Source organism: Giardia intestinalis, chromosome 2, assembly GCF_000002435.2.
Source record: "Giardia intestinalis strain WB C6 chromosome 2, whole genome shotgun sequence".
In the NCBI taxonomy this organism is placed as follows: Eukaryota; Fornicata; order Diplomonadida; family Hexamitidae; genus Giardia; species Giardia duodenalis.
In genome coordinates, this window is record NC_051857.1 from 735,169 (window position 1) to 748,433 (window position 13,265).

The window sequence follows — 13,265 nt, forward strand, 5'->3', positions numbered from 1 at the left end:
TTTTACTCCCAGTCCCCTGCAGCTTTATATTAACTAAAAAAATATGAGCTACGATTCCGATGTTGCAACGTTCAGCCCCACAGGAAAGCTAAATCAGATTACCTACGCAATGGAGGCGCCAAGCTTTGGGTCGCCCTCCGTGGGTCTTGCCTCGAAGGACGCTGTTGTGCTGGTGGCTGTCCGACGTCAGACAACGCCTCTCAGCTCCTTCCAGGATAAGCTTTTCGAAGTTGACAAGCACATAGGCATCTGCATCAGTGGGATATACGCTGATGCCTACAAGATGCTTCGTTTACTGCGCGATGAGTGCACCGAATACACCTATGTATACGATACACCTCACCCCGTTGGCCCCCTGGTCGCTAAACTTGCCGAGGATGCACAGGCGCGCACGCAGTTCTGGGGCTACAGGCCTTACGGCGCATCTCTCCTTATTGGAGGAATCGATACTCGCAACAATAAGCAAACACCTCGTCTCTACGTGCTTTCTCCCAATGCTGTATTCAAGGAGTATAGGGCAGTATCACTCGGAATGGGCTCCCAGACAATCAATACTCATCTGAAAAGCCATGTAGATGAGTATGAGAACGCATCCGTTGAGCGTCTTATAGCATTGGCTCTTGATTCTCTTGGAACGGGCGTCAAAGATTGCAGGCCTTCAGAAAAGAATCTCAGCATTGGCGTGCTGGACAGAACCACGGGCGGCGTCCTGCGCATATTGACGAAGGAGGAGATTCTGCCGCATATACAGAGATTCGAATTAGACAATCCTCTGCAAGATATTGACCAAGATTCTGATAACTTGGACTGACGTTGTGGGTAAACCTTGCTAGGACTCGTTGGGAAGAAGCTTACATCTCATCTGTGTCAAATGATGATCTCGTGCTCCTGCTCTACTAGGTCATTCAGCTTCCATAGGTTGCCTCGCACTCTGCTGCATTCTGTAAACGCGACATGGTAGTCTAAGCATATGCTTAGTGCACGTAATCCATCAATGTCCAGGTAGCAGTACTTCACGAGAATCGAATGGTTACGGTGCATTATCCGCAAGAGAAGCTCATCCTGGTTTGTTTCATATGCTAGACGGAACTCCCGATTGGCCATTTTGCGCAGCAACCTGAGAGGATTGCCTCCATAAATCTCGTTGGCTAGAATACGGTCAAACTTTTCCTCAGGCATCGCCACAAAGACGTAAGCCAAGAACGTCGACGAGAGGAAACCCATGTAGCGAAGAGCACGGAGTCGCTCTGCAAACGTCAATTCTACATCAACCTCTCTAATGTGCTCCACTGCACGTTGAAAGTACCTGCAATAGTCGATAAACTTGTATCTAAATGCCTGTATCTTGCTGGGGACAAATCCCAGGGGCACGATGCGCGTGTCTGCATGCTTCTCCATTCTATGCTCGTCCAGAAATGTGAGAAGTGTCGACAGGATGTCTTTGCTGATGCCGAAAAATCGCTCATAGCCGTGCATAATGAACAGCAACGAGAAGAGCTGTATGCCCGGCGTGTACCGCTCGGAGAAAAGATGAGAAATGGGGCCGCTTGGCCGAGCAGCATCTGCCCCTGTGACACGAAGGAGCAGCAAGGGGAGCAGAGGAAGGGTCGCATCGGTTATGCTCTGCGGCGTCACTCCCGCTTCTACCAACTGCTTAACGGTGACTATGGCCCTTTCTGGCGCCAGATGTAGAGACCCAGGAGCCATGCGAAGAGCGAGATAAGTCAGGTTCCTGTACGGGGCCGGCACGACAGTGCGCTGAATGTATCCATAAAGCCTGTTGGGCAACTTCTTCGAGAGGTTGGCTGTCTGGTATTGTAGATCATTATACTCTTTTTCAAAGTTAGTGTTTGGCTTGTAATCCACCTTTTCAGGCCTGACAAGCCGCTCCGGCTCTTCAAAGTTGAACATAGTTAGCTCTGCAAATGAGACATTCGCGTCAGATTTGGAGGGGGCGAAGGAATGAAGCTCGGCTTCATGTCCTTTGAAAATCACGGCCTCGTACGTGGCACATGGCTCCAATAACAGTTCTAGGAAGATGTCGCCAAACAGCACCGGGCAGATCTCTGCCTTGTCTATGGCGTAGCGGTTAATAGCATCAGTTACGTCACCTATATAATCCATTGCTTCCTTCTTTGTCTCACTCGTCCCTACTTTTGCGAGAATTTTGGTGCTAACCTTGGCGCAATCAATGGAGTTTAGCGTACAGAACAAAATGGGGTCTGAGACAGCCTTGTCCAGTGCAGCATGCAAAAATGGGTAGATTGAGCTGATAAGGCATAGAATATCTGGATTATCTGCTGCAGGCTCAAGTGTCTGTAATTGAGTGGCTATTGCAGACGATATGTGGCCGCCAGAGAAGAGGCTGCTCGGAGAGTACCCATAGATATCACTGAGAGAAAAACCAGCTCTACAGAGATATGAAAAGAGTAGGATGGTATAGACATTTTGATGCGAATCCATGGTACCGTTGTGTAGAAACAACAACACATGAATGTAAGGGATGAATATGAGATGATCTAGAGAGCCTTCCGAGCCCAACAGAGCTGATGAATTGATAAGTATTGGATAACCGGCCACATTGATCACATCTTGAAGAGGAGCAGATCCATTGGACAGGGTCTGTGCAGTAATATTTGTTACAAGGGTCAGTGCAGTGGAAAGAAAGTTTCTCGTATGCTGAACAAGCGGATGGGGCACGAGGTTCAGAACTGTCTCAACAAAGCATTGATACTCCGACAGGTTAATCGACCGTACTGTAGAGATCGAGTCTTCGCTTGGTATAGAAATATCTTTCCATGAATAAAGACTGTGAATGTGCGCATTGAGCTCACCTGTAAACAAAAGTAAAGGCCTCACTGAGACTGGGGAACGAGACATCACCCTGCCGAGATATGTATTTATGTACTCCAACTGCAGGGGTATACTTGCACCAATCCTGTCCATGTTCTGGCTGGGAATCATCCTCTGGACGGTGTCTGTGCTGACCTTGGAACTCAAGAGTTGAGAGGAGGAGAGGTCCATAGTTCGCATAAGATCTATGCACCTATTCAAAAGCTTGGACTGGCACACTTGGTACTTTCCCAGAAAGATGCAGTTCTTGACGGTCGAATCTGTGTTGTTAGCTGCGGCCAATCCGTAGGTATTAAGAAGAATAAACGATAAAAGAACAGAAACCAGGTCTTCGATGACACTGGCTTTAGAGTCGTCGGCAAGTGCTGGTGCATTATCTGGCAGATTGGCCGTCAAAAAGTTTATGCAGAACAGAAGGACCTCTGTGAGAAGAGCGTCTTCCCAATAAAGCATATTTCTGATAGTAATGAAGAAATTGGACAATCGCTTGTGTATTGGGCTGTCTTTCTTAATATGTGTGCGGCGTGTTATAAGCTGCCCATCGATGGCAATGGCATTTGAGGTTGCTATTGATGGCCCACTGCCAGGAGAATTATTGATGAAATTGTCCATTGGGAAGGCCACAACTATGGAGGAGATAGAGAACTCGCCTGGTTGCGTGGGCAGCATCAAAAGATGTAGAAATGAAGTTGCGGCATGGATTGAGTCCACAGCTATTTGCCTTTGGAGAGCAAGGAGCACAAGAGCGAAGAGAATGGAGCATCCCCCCAAGGCATCAACCAATGACTTCAAAGATTGGTGTAGTGCATCGCACAACCTTTCCTTTTCACCTGAGAAGGAAACGTACTCTGAAGCAAGCAATACTTTGGCAGCATCTTCACATAGCGCCCTCGTATCGAGCTGAGCAGCTAATTCTTCTAGCTTTTGCTGACTAAATTTGTGCATCGAAGGGTGAAGTAAGACACTAGATTCTGCTAGTAGGTCGCAGACCATTTGCGCAAGATCCTGACTGAAGCGACAGCGCTCCCCGATCATCAAGGACATAGACCCCGAAAGAAGTACGGTAAGGGGCGACGGTTGATCTTCAGAAAGATCGATCTGCAGGAGATCTTGGAAGCGTCTAGTCAAGATGCCAAGATGGCAATTATCAAACCGCCTATAGAGCTTCCGCTGAGCGATAAGGTCTGCCCTCAATATGCTGAGGTCGACGTAACCGTCAGTGGTCGCCATATCCTTCGGTATCCACTTTCCATCATTGAGGCTATAGAGACTTAGAGGTCCAAAAGTGCAGTTGTAAAGAAGCGCCATGTTACTGAAGCACGTGTAGAGATATAGGCCGATGACGCCCAGCCGTTCTGCAACCTCATCCGCATCCTTTCCCGCATCAAGGCACACCTTCTCGGTATAAGTAATAATCCTCTCCACTTGCCCCCGAATGCTCGAAATGGAAGGCAGCAGACGACGAACAGCGGAGAAGAGGGCCTGGTCCGGCCGGTGAAGCATGCATCTCTTTATCACAGCCGTATACGTCTCTAGAATTAATCCAAGGGAGAGAAACTGCATTGCTAGAGGTGAGTCGCATAACCCGTGGAACAACAAATCGAAGGAACTAGGAAAGTATTTTATCAGAAGCTTGGGGACATGCTCCCCTGGCACCGAAAGGCTTATGTACTTGCCAAAAGAATCATACTTGGTGCGTTCAGAGCCAGCAGAGAGAATCTTTTTGATCTTATCGAGTCCCTGGAGCATAAACGTGTAAAACCCGTCCGCAGCTGAATACATCCGTGTTGGCCGCGTGGCAAAGAAGGTATACGAGAAGCTGAAGAAGCCACCACCCGTGCTAACGGCCAGGATGTGCTCTGGATAACGGTCGCTAGGAGACTGAAGCAATATCCGGTCGTTATCTGGCCGTAGAACAGCGGGGACAAGGACTTGAAGATCTTCAGAGAGCTTCCTCTGATACTCTGCTACCTCCTGCATCTGCATCTGCGACGTGTTCAAGATATCCACTTCCTTGTGAACATTCGAGTTGTTGTCTATTCGTGCGTGTCTGAGGCAAAGGGAAAGATCAAACTTAGAATTCTGTGGGAAGAAGTGGTTGCTGTGGACGCCACCGCCCGATAAGTCAAGCGTATTGCTAACTGAGTTGGAGTCTAAAGGGTCCCTTAGCGACGCTATAAGTATACGCAGAAGTTGAAGGTACGTACTAATCGTGGTGAAATCTTCAGAGCCAACAATGTCTCTGCTATTTTTAGCAAAGAATGGCAGCTTTGCGACATGCTTGATGGAACTGGGATTGGTTTGTGAAATGAATTGAAATAGTTTGACGAGATGAGTCGCCTTAGCAAAATCGGTTGATGAGAAAATAGAGTTCAGTATAGAGCACAGCATTTCGAGTATCTTAATCGCAGAAGATCGCGAGGTCCGATGAATCCAAGAGGAGAGCTCCACAGACGGACCCTCCGAGCTATATGTGCCTGAGCCGTCATCAAATGAGTATCCATTAACGACCAGCGCATCATACATAGTGGCTTTCCGAGGCTCTAAAATGAACTGCTCATTGGTGCCGCCACGAGTTTCGATTTGCAACTGTCGCTCTGTAGGTGACGCGTTAGCGATTATTGGTCGAACAAAATCAAAATACGTTTGGATGGCTCTGGCCATTAGAGGTGATTTGCAATAAAACGAGTCAGTTCCCAACTTGAGTACCGATACGAGCTGTTGAACTGGAAGAGGCCCCAACTCCAGAACAACTCCCTTGTCCGCATTAGCTCCCTGAAGCATACTGTAGTAATCTAACACACTGATGAGCTTGACGCGCTTCATAATGGCCAGAAGCGCGTAGGCGAGTTCATTTTGCGCTTCAGTTGGCATGCAGTGGAGGGATTTCTGAACGAGCAAGACAACCGTTTTCAAGTTGTATACAGATATGACGCGTTGGATGAAGAGAGGATTACAATAGGAGAAGAGATTGCCAATGAACGAAATCACTCTAAACTTGGGGCCCTTAAATATATCGTCCCTGGAATAAACGCGGACAACGTCATCCTTATGTCCTCTCAGGACCACGTGATCGGCACTCTTGAACTGATTTAAGTTCCCAATGGAGACGCGGGTATACACAGGAGACGGACAGTCGGCCAGGCGTGGGAGAAGCATGCTGCCCGGTGGAACCAAGGACACAAGCGCGTGAATACTCATGGACGGATATAGCTTGAACAGCTTGGTAATCATCTGAACAACAAGAGTGATGGGAGGAAAAATAACCTTGTAAGCCTCCATCTCTTTTTCTATTGGCTTCCAAAGAGGCCCTACCCACTGCATCTTTTCAATTTTGGCGATTATCAGCTTTGTCTGTGCAAAGTGCCTAATAGAGTCCAAAACCGCGTTACATAGTTCTAGCTGAGCAATCAGATGGGTGTAATCATCCAGCTCGAGCGTTTCGGGGAATGCGTAATCCAGCGCATCAGAGTTTCCCAATAGAGCATCAACAAGAGACCAATCACTGGGGGGAGCCTTTTGCTCCTGTAAAAGCGCATCTCTGAACGCGTGCAGAGCTGAGATACGCCCGTGTGTTCCTGCAGACCACGTCGCGTGCTCTGAGAAGAACGCGACGCTTTGCATTTATTAGTAGATTAAACGAAAAAAGGAAGAGACCAGCCAGAAATGGCTCAAAGGTACATCGAGGCATGCGAAAAGCTCGGGATACGCCCGCGAGAGTTAATCGTAAGCTTCCTGAAAAACTCCTCTACCCGATTGAATCTCTATGGGGCTCAGAAAGAACTTTATATGAATAGGCTTGTAGACAAAGATGTAGAGGCGTTGCAGCTAGGACTCGCGGATGCGCGTCTGTCAGAATTCGTTATAGATCTCAGCTGCAATGATTTGACAGATATTTCTCTTGTGTATTTGGGCTCCATTGTTTCCACCTGTCCTCTGATAGGCTTGTCCATCAGAGGAAACAAGTTCACGAGAAAAGGTGCCATTGAGCAACTAGCCTCTGAATCATTCCTGATGGCTACCACGTGTCAATTGCAGTATCTAGATTTGTCTGAAAACAGTTTCGAAAGCAGTGGAACAGCCGCCATCATGCGAGCCATCCTCAATTCAGAGCCTCTGCATTACGGGGTGTACACCGAAACACCCTATATGGCTCCCAAAATCACACGTGTTCGTGCCTACGGGTATCTGCAGTATTTGGACTTATCTAGCACTGGATTTGGAGAGCAGGCAAATCTCTATCTTTGCGATTATATGCGTTCACGATTTTGTGGCTTACGAGAACTGAAGCTGTCTGCCTGTCAATACTCTGCTGTAGCTAACTATAGCACCGACACAGATGAAGACTATAGTGGCTTCTTCAGGTTCGCTGATGCACTCAAAAGAAATACAAGCCTTGAGGCGCTGAGTCTACGCTCTAACAAGTGCCTCGACAATGAAGCAGCTGTGCGCATCATCCGGGCATTGGTGGCAGAAGTCCCGGAGCTGGATAAAAAGCAGGATAATGTTGACAACCCAGGATGCTTGCGCCGCATAGAAGAGTACAGGCATTTCTATAGACTAGGAACAGGACTAACGGAGCAGAACCTGGTTGCAGGTCCTAGAAATACGGAGTCGTGCTTGCCGGCAGCTCTTCCATCGAAGGCAGAGTATGACAAGCGAATATCAGAACTGGAAGCTCGAGCGAATGGAGGCAATGTAGCACAGGTGAAATTAGCAGATATGTCCATATATTGTCAGGAAGATAAAACGAGTCCAGTTAAGGTTGCGGTGACTCCTCTTCGCTATATAGATTTATCATGCAACAATCTGTGCTTTGATGTAGCAAATGCTATTGCAGACCATTTGCGTAGTCCAGATTCAGTCCTGTCTGTCCTGGTTCTAGATGGGGTTTCTCTAAGAAACAGGGGGATCAATGCCCTTGCCAAAGCACTGATTGCATACGCTCCTAGCGCGATTATTCTTGACGAGCTAGCTCATAAGCATGTTGATGAGCAAGGCATTCCTGTCTTCAATTCCGAGATAGAATTCTTCGGTTGTCTTGGAAAGACCTCTGCCGGAATCTGTCTGAGCCTACGCAGATCTTCAATAAGGGGACAGGGACTGGCAACCCTTGCCCTCCTGTGCCGCCACAACCAACTGATCGACTACGTTGCTATTGAGGGGTGTACCCTGGCACCAGAGGAGGGAGAAGCTGGCACGGTTAATGAGGGTAAGCGGTGGGCTCCAGACATCGAGTGGGAGGCGACGTTCATAGCACGCAACGAAGCCATGAGGCCCATACGGTGTGACTTTGGATTAAGGCGTAACAGTGATGGGGTTCTTCAGTTTTATAAGGAGGATGCATTGATTCTGTGCGGAATTTATGCTTTCCAGCCTAGGTACTTGTCCTGATTCGCTAGCTGAATGATGGTGAACATTTGCGTGTGCCACATCACTGACCACCAGCTGTCACCGATAATTTGATATAAGTCTTATGTCTATGAAAGAAGTGAATGTCGATTGAGTTTTGATTTCAAGGGACACCTTTGCGAAAATTCTACTCTCCAGAGAGTATGTCTTCCACAACAAAAGGGATAAATAGTAAAGTAAAGCTATGTTATCCACGCACATCAGATTGCAATTAATCTCAAAGTTCAAAAACTTCGGACGATCCGTTTTGGATCCATGGGAGAAGACGACGGCACCCCCTCGTGTAGCATTTTTCAGCTAATTGTTACTACTGGAGTGAACGGCTGCATGCTTCTCAGCTCCATTGTACTTCTGGGAATATTTCTTCGGTCTTGTAGGCACTACGATCACAAAGAGGGTAAGCGGTACATTCTTGCCCATACAGTTCTTGTCTTTCTCTATCTGATTCGCATTGTGTGGGCGATAATAGGGCTAACTCTTGTAGCCTATCCATCTAGTGATGCATTGAAAGGGGTATCTAAGTTTTTGAATCGCGTTGCATGTCTCCTTTTTTACCTATCCCTCAGCTACTATGCCAGAAACTGGCTTTATGTGCTGCTTTACTTGAAGTGGCGACGGGCAGCAAGTTTATGCAGAATAGCGTTCATACTGATTGACTCTTTCTTGAGCTTGTTTGTGCTCATTGCAGCCATAATAAAGCTACTTCCCGTTGAGAAGGACTCATACCCCAACCTCTTAGCGTATAGCACCCAGATTATTGGGTATTCGTCGCTGGCCATTGTTTTGTTCTACACAATCATTGGCACCATCGTACTGTGTCTCTGGCGCGAACATATTGTTGGAAGAACAGTCGTTAAGCAGTTCTATATTGTAGCTATCATATTTATCCTAAGCTCTGTTTTGCGTATGGTGCTTTTCAATTGGCACCAATGGTTTGATGCTTATGTTCCTTGTGACGTTTTCAATATCGCTTGCATCGCACTACCTGACTGCTGTGTTGGAGGATGCCTCATGAAAGTGTACTATGTCTCACTATGCACTAACCTTGATCCAATGACCAGCGAGTCATCACAAACCAGGTCTTCTGCACTGAGATTTAAGAAGGTTTATTCTGCCAACTCTATTGAGCCTATTCAGCGTTTAGATTCTTCCACACCGAGAGACACTACTCACAATCAGTTCAGTGAAGACTATTATTCTTATCATTCCCTGCTTAACTGATTCCCTGCGCGGTTGCGGATTTTAGAAAATTATGATTAAGCGTGACTCTGTTTCTAGACTGCTCTATATCTGTAATCTATCCTTCAGTTGTTGTCTCTTGGTAGTAGTTTGTGCTCTCTACGTTATGGAGTACTTTACTGGTAGGGAATCATCCACCTTTACTCTGTCTTATTATGCGCTATTTTTAATATTAGCTTTCATCGTTGGCGGAACGCTCTTCATGGGAATAATCCAACTAAGAAAAACAGTATTGAACTGGTTTGTTTGCAGATATATATCATGTGGCCTTAACATATATGGGCTACTTGTGCATGCCATCTATCTAATCTTTGTAATTTGGTTCGTTCCTTTGGCTAGATTATTAGCAAGCGGGCTCTGCGTCTTTATAGAAACGTTACACACCATTCTGCTATTTAACTATGCTAGCAGCATACACTATACTGCAGCTTATGCTACACGACTTGCTCTTGTGGGTTGCCTGTTCATTGACCAGATGGTCCAGTTCATTGAGCTGTCAACTAACATATCTGGAAACGAAACCAATCATAAATATATGCTTATAGAGGCATCTATCTTATATACCGTGATCGTTATAGGCTCATCTGCTGCCTTAAGGTCTCTTTCTATGTCATTTGTTAGCTCCATAGTGCTGCTCTCTTGGACACTTTCTTCATCAGTCGAAGGGACTCTTCACTTGGTCTTGATAATTGAGTCTATTATCTCTATAATATCGCTAGGAGCTATTAGCGCATATCATGGTCTCCAGTTTCGGAGACGAAAAAGAGCTATTCATTTAGAAGAGCCCAGCTATGCTACAGATTAGTAGACTCTACTATGGGTTTTCCTGAGGGCACTTTTGCTTTCGTAGTTGTGAAATTAGCAGTTGATGCATGAGAAAGAGGCTGAGAGGTTGAGAATTGAGAGGGTTCGTGCCAAATTTCATCCAGATTACTGGTGCTCATTTCTATCTTGGCCCTGAGAACTTGTGATGCCTGAGAACGACTCGCATCATTTGCCATTTTGGTCGCCATGTCATCAATGGTTAGCGCATACTGTAGATTTGGGGAGCGCAATTGATCTGCCCTTTCAGGTCCATTCTGTGCCGCAGGACTCTTGCCTTCTATCTCTCTAAAATGTTCACCGACTGAAGAAGGCTTACTGGCCCGTGAATACATGAGTCTTGAACTATTATAGCTATCATTTGTGCTCAACATATCTGCTGGGGCCTGTATATCTGCAACTCCGAGCTTCGAGAGGATAGCAGAGGCATCTCGAGCCGATTGACGGGTCCTTACAGTGGAATGACGCTTCATTTCTGTGGTCTGGACCTCGTGGAGGAAGTCTTTCTTTAGCGGGCCTTCCTGCCTTCCTACCTCCTTGTTTGTCTTTCCCTTAATCCTCTGAGGGGGTTTTTGTTCTGTTGAGCGTTTTACAAGCGCGTCAAGGCCTTTAAACAGATCCGCAGGCATAGCAACTTTTGTTAAAAAACCTGTCTCAGCTGCATGGCGAAGCTCCCGGACAGATACTTTGAGATTGGGAAAATCGCAACAGGAGGATTCGCAACAATCTACCGAGCCGTAGATCTGGAGACAGGCTTGGTCGTAGCTCTCAAGGATACCATATATAATTGCTCGTCCAGGTCTGCGACGAAAGCGATGCGTCGGGAAATCGCAATCTTGCGGAATATTCAACACTGCAATATTGTAAGGTGCTATGATATCCAAAGAGCCACTGAAGAGTCTAGATATTTCATTTCTATGGAGCTTTGTAATTGCGATTTACATGACTTCATTCGGGCCTTTCGTCATAAGAGGCGACGCATTCCCGAAGCTACAGTGCTCACGATGATCAAGGATATTGCATCCGCATTAGCATTTCTCCATAATCCCATTAATTTTACGACTATCGATTCGCTCGACGCCGACGAAGACTCTATACGGGTCATAATCCACAGGGACGTGAAGCCTGGGAATATAATGTTGGCAAATGACGGCTTCTTCAAGCTTTGTGACTTCAACTTGGCACGAGAAATCAACACGGTTACTGGGGCTATGTCTAACACCGGTACCATTGCGTACATGGCGCCTGAGCTTCTTGATGGCAAGAAATATGATGAGAAAGTTGACCTGTGGTCTCTTGGATGCACAATTCACGAAATGTGCATGTATTACTCCCCATTTCACAATCAGTCTATAACTCAAGCTTTGAATAATATTATGATGGGCAGATACGACTCTATATGTAATTTTTATTCTGAACGTTTACGAAAGCTGGTTCAGATGCTTCTCTCCATCAATCCACTAGACAGACCAAGCGCAGCAGAGCTCTTGGGGCATCCTCTCTTAGCAGATATCCGTAAAAACCTGGGAGAGCCTTCTCAAGCACGCTCAGATGACGACCGAATGGGAAGACTTGTAAAGAGGGCTGGGCCATCGAACAAATCCACTGATTCTGAACACAGGCAGCCCTTCCCGCGGCAATCGGCCCCCGAACATGAGAAGCCTCTTACACCTACAAGGTCTCCGTACATGAAGCAGCTAACGCAAGTATCCAATGGAAAAGCAGCCCAGCTGCTGAACCTAGAGAAGAAGGTAGAACGTACCCAAACACCAGGACGAGTATTCAAGCAATTAAAGTATCCAATTATAATACCTGATAAACATATAGATGAACCTAGGATTGAGGATACTCCGACTGTGCGCGCTAAGACACCAAGCGAGGGCAATCAGGAGCGGGAACAAGAGGATACCAAGCAACCTCAACATATTCCTTATACACCTACATATAAGCTAGGATCTGAAACTCAGCATGTTCAAAGTTATCCTACGTTACAACACACATCCAATTCTCCACGACGGCAAGGTGTGATAAGTGCAGGGTCAACTGGTGTCACCAAAGTATCGGCTCAACAATACGGTCAGGTAGGTGCACCCGATCTCCATCATCCTCAATTGCAGGTTGAGGACCGCGGCCAGCACCAACACACCCTTCTGGCGTCTTCTGCGGGACGGAGGTTGTCTGAACATGCCCTTAAGCGCTCCCAATCGAACCTCCAAACCAAACCGGAGGCACTGCAATCTCCAGTAGAGACAGCATTAATTGTAGCTGCTACCCAAAATAATAAAAAGGGTGTTACTTTGAATTTAAAGCAGGCGGGCTCGTATAATTCAGCTGGGATGACAGCACTTCATATTGCAGCCCACAACAACTACTACAGCATAATCCCGCTTCTCTTAGAGAAGGAAGGTAGAATGACCATGATTCGTGCATACAAATACAGGGGGGTTCGCTACCAGGGCTTGACAGCGCTCCATATTGCAGCAATCAATGGCTACGTTGAGTCAGTGTCAGTTTTGGCAACCACAGAAGCTAAGCAACAGGATGCACTGAACTCGCAAACCGCCCTGATGCTGTGCGCCATTCACAATCACATAGAGTGTGCGCGGATTCTTATAGCTTACGAACGAGCCTGTCGCGATGCCAATGGAATGACGGCCCTGATTCACGCTATTGACTCTGAGAACATAGAACATGTGCGGCTACTAGCTCACTTGGAGAACACTGTCGAAGATACCAATGGTAGAACTCCTTTGACATATGCTGTAGCAAAGGGAAACACCGATATCATACGTGTTTTGCTTCCACTGCATAATAAGAGCGACGTCAGCAAATCCATTGACACGGTTCGCCAAGCAAAGCTCCTCTCGGACCGGAAACTCGATGAAATTGAGCGTTACATGAGGAAGTATGTGTAGATCGCAGTTTACACGAACAACCAA

The 13,265-nt window shown here is 46.7% G+C and overlaps 7 protein-coding genes across 7 annotated transcripts; 5 read left to right on the plus strand and 2 right to left on the minus strand.

Moving 5' to 3' along the window:
• Positions 1-43: 43 nt before the first annotated feature.
• GL50803_007962 (20S proteasome alpha subunit 6) lies at positions 44-811 on the plus strand (the record flags this gene model as incomplete). Its single annotated transcript, XM_001707089.1, has 1 exon — positions 44-811. One exon carries the CDS (start codon positions 44-46, stop codon positions 809-811), a length of 768 nt encoding a protein of 255 aa, XP_001707141.1.
• Positions 812-867: 56 nt separating this feature from the next.
• GL50803_0014593 (uncharacterized protein) lies at positions 868-6,477 on the minus strand (the record flags this gene model as incomplete). Its single annotated transcript, XM_001707088.1, has 1 exon — positions 868-6,477. One exon carries the CDS (start codon positions 6,475-6,477, stop codon positions 868-870), a length of 5,610 nt encoding a protein of 1,869 aa, XP_001707140.1.
• A 42-nt stretch (positions 6,478-6,519) lies between these two features.
• GL50803_007966 (uncharacterized protein) lies at positions 6,520-8,247 on the plus strand (the record flags this gene model as incomplete). The annotated part of the gene is made up of 1 exon (XM_038046347.1): positions 6,520-8,247. One exon carries the CDS (start codon positions 6,520-6,522, stop codon positions 8,245-8,247), a length of 1,728 nt encoding a protein of 575 aa, XP_037901719.1.
• Positions 8,248-8,520: 273 nt separating this feature from the next.
• On the plus strand, positions 8,521-9,486 carry GL50803_007968 (uncharacterized protein; the record flags this gene model as incomplete). Its single annotated transcript, XM_001707087.1, has 1 exon — positions 8,521-9,486. One exon carries the CDS (start codon positions 8,521-8,523, stop codon positions 9,484-9,486), a length of 966 nt encoding a protein of 321 aa, XP_001707139.1.
• Positions 9,487-9,517: 31 nt separating this feature from the next.
• Positions 9,518-10,309, plus strand: GL50803_007969 (uncharacterized protein; the record flags this gene model as incomplete). The annotated part of the gene is made up of 1 exon (XM_038046348.1): positions 9,518-10,309. One exon carries the CDS (start codon positions 9,518-9,520, stop codon positions 10,307-10,309), a length of 792 nt encoding a protein of 263 aa, XP_037901720.1.
• GL50803_007970 (uncharacterized protein) lies at positions 10,299-10,955 on the minus strand (the record flags this gene model as incomplete). The annotated part of the gene is made up of 1 exon (XM_038046349.1): positions 10,299-10,955. The coding sequence occupies one exon, from the start codon at positions 10,953-10,955 to the stop codon at positions 10,299-10,301; it is 657 nt and encodes a 218-aa protein (XP_037901721.1).
• A 33-nt stretch (positions 10,956-10,988) lies between these two features.
• GL50803_0091451 (Kinase, NEK) lies at positions 10,989-13,241 on the plus strand (the record flags this gene model as incomplete). Its single annotated transcript, XM_001707084.1, has 1 exon — positions 10,989-13,241. The coding sequence occupies one exon, from the start codon at positions 10,989-10,991 to the stop codon at positions 13,239-13,241; it is 2,253 nt and encodes a 750-aa protein (XP_001707136.1).
• Positions 13,242-13,265: the final 24 nt, after the last annotated feature.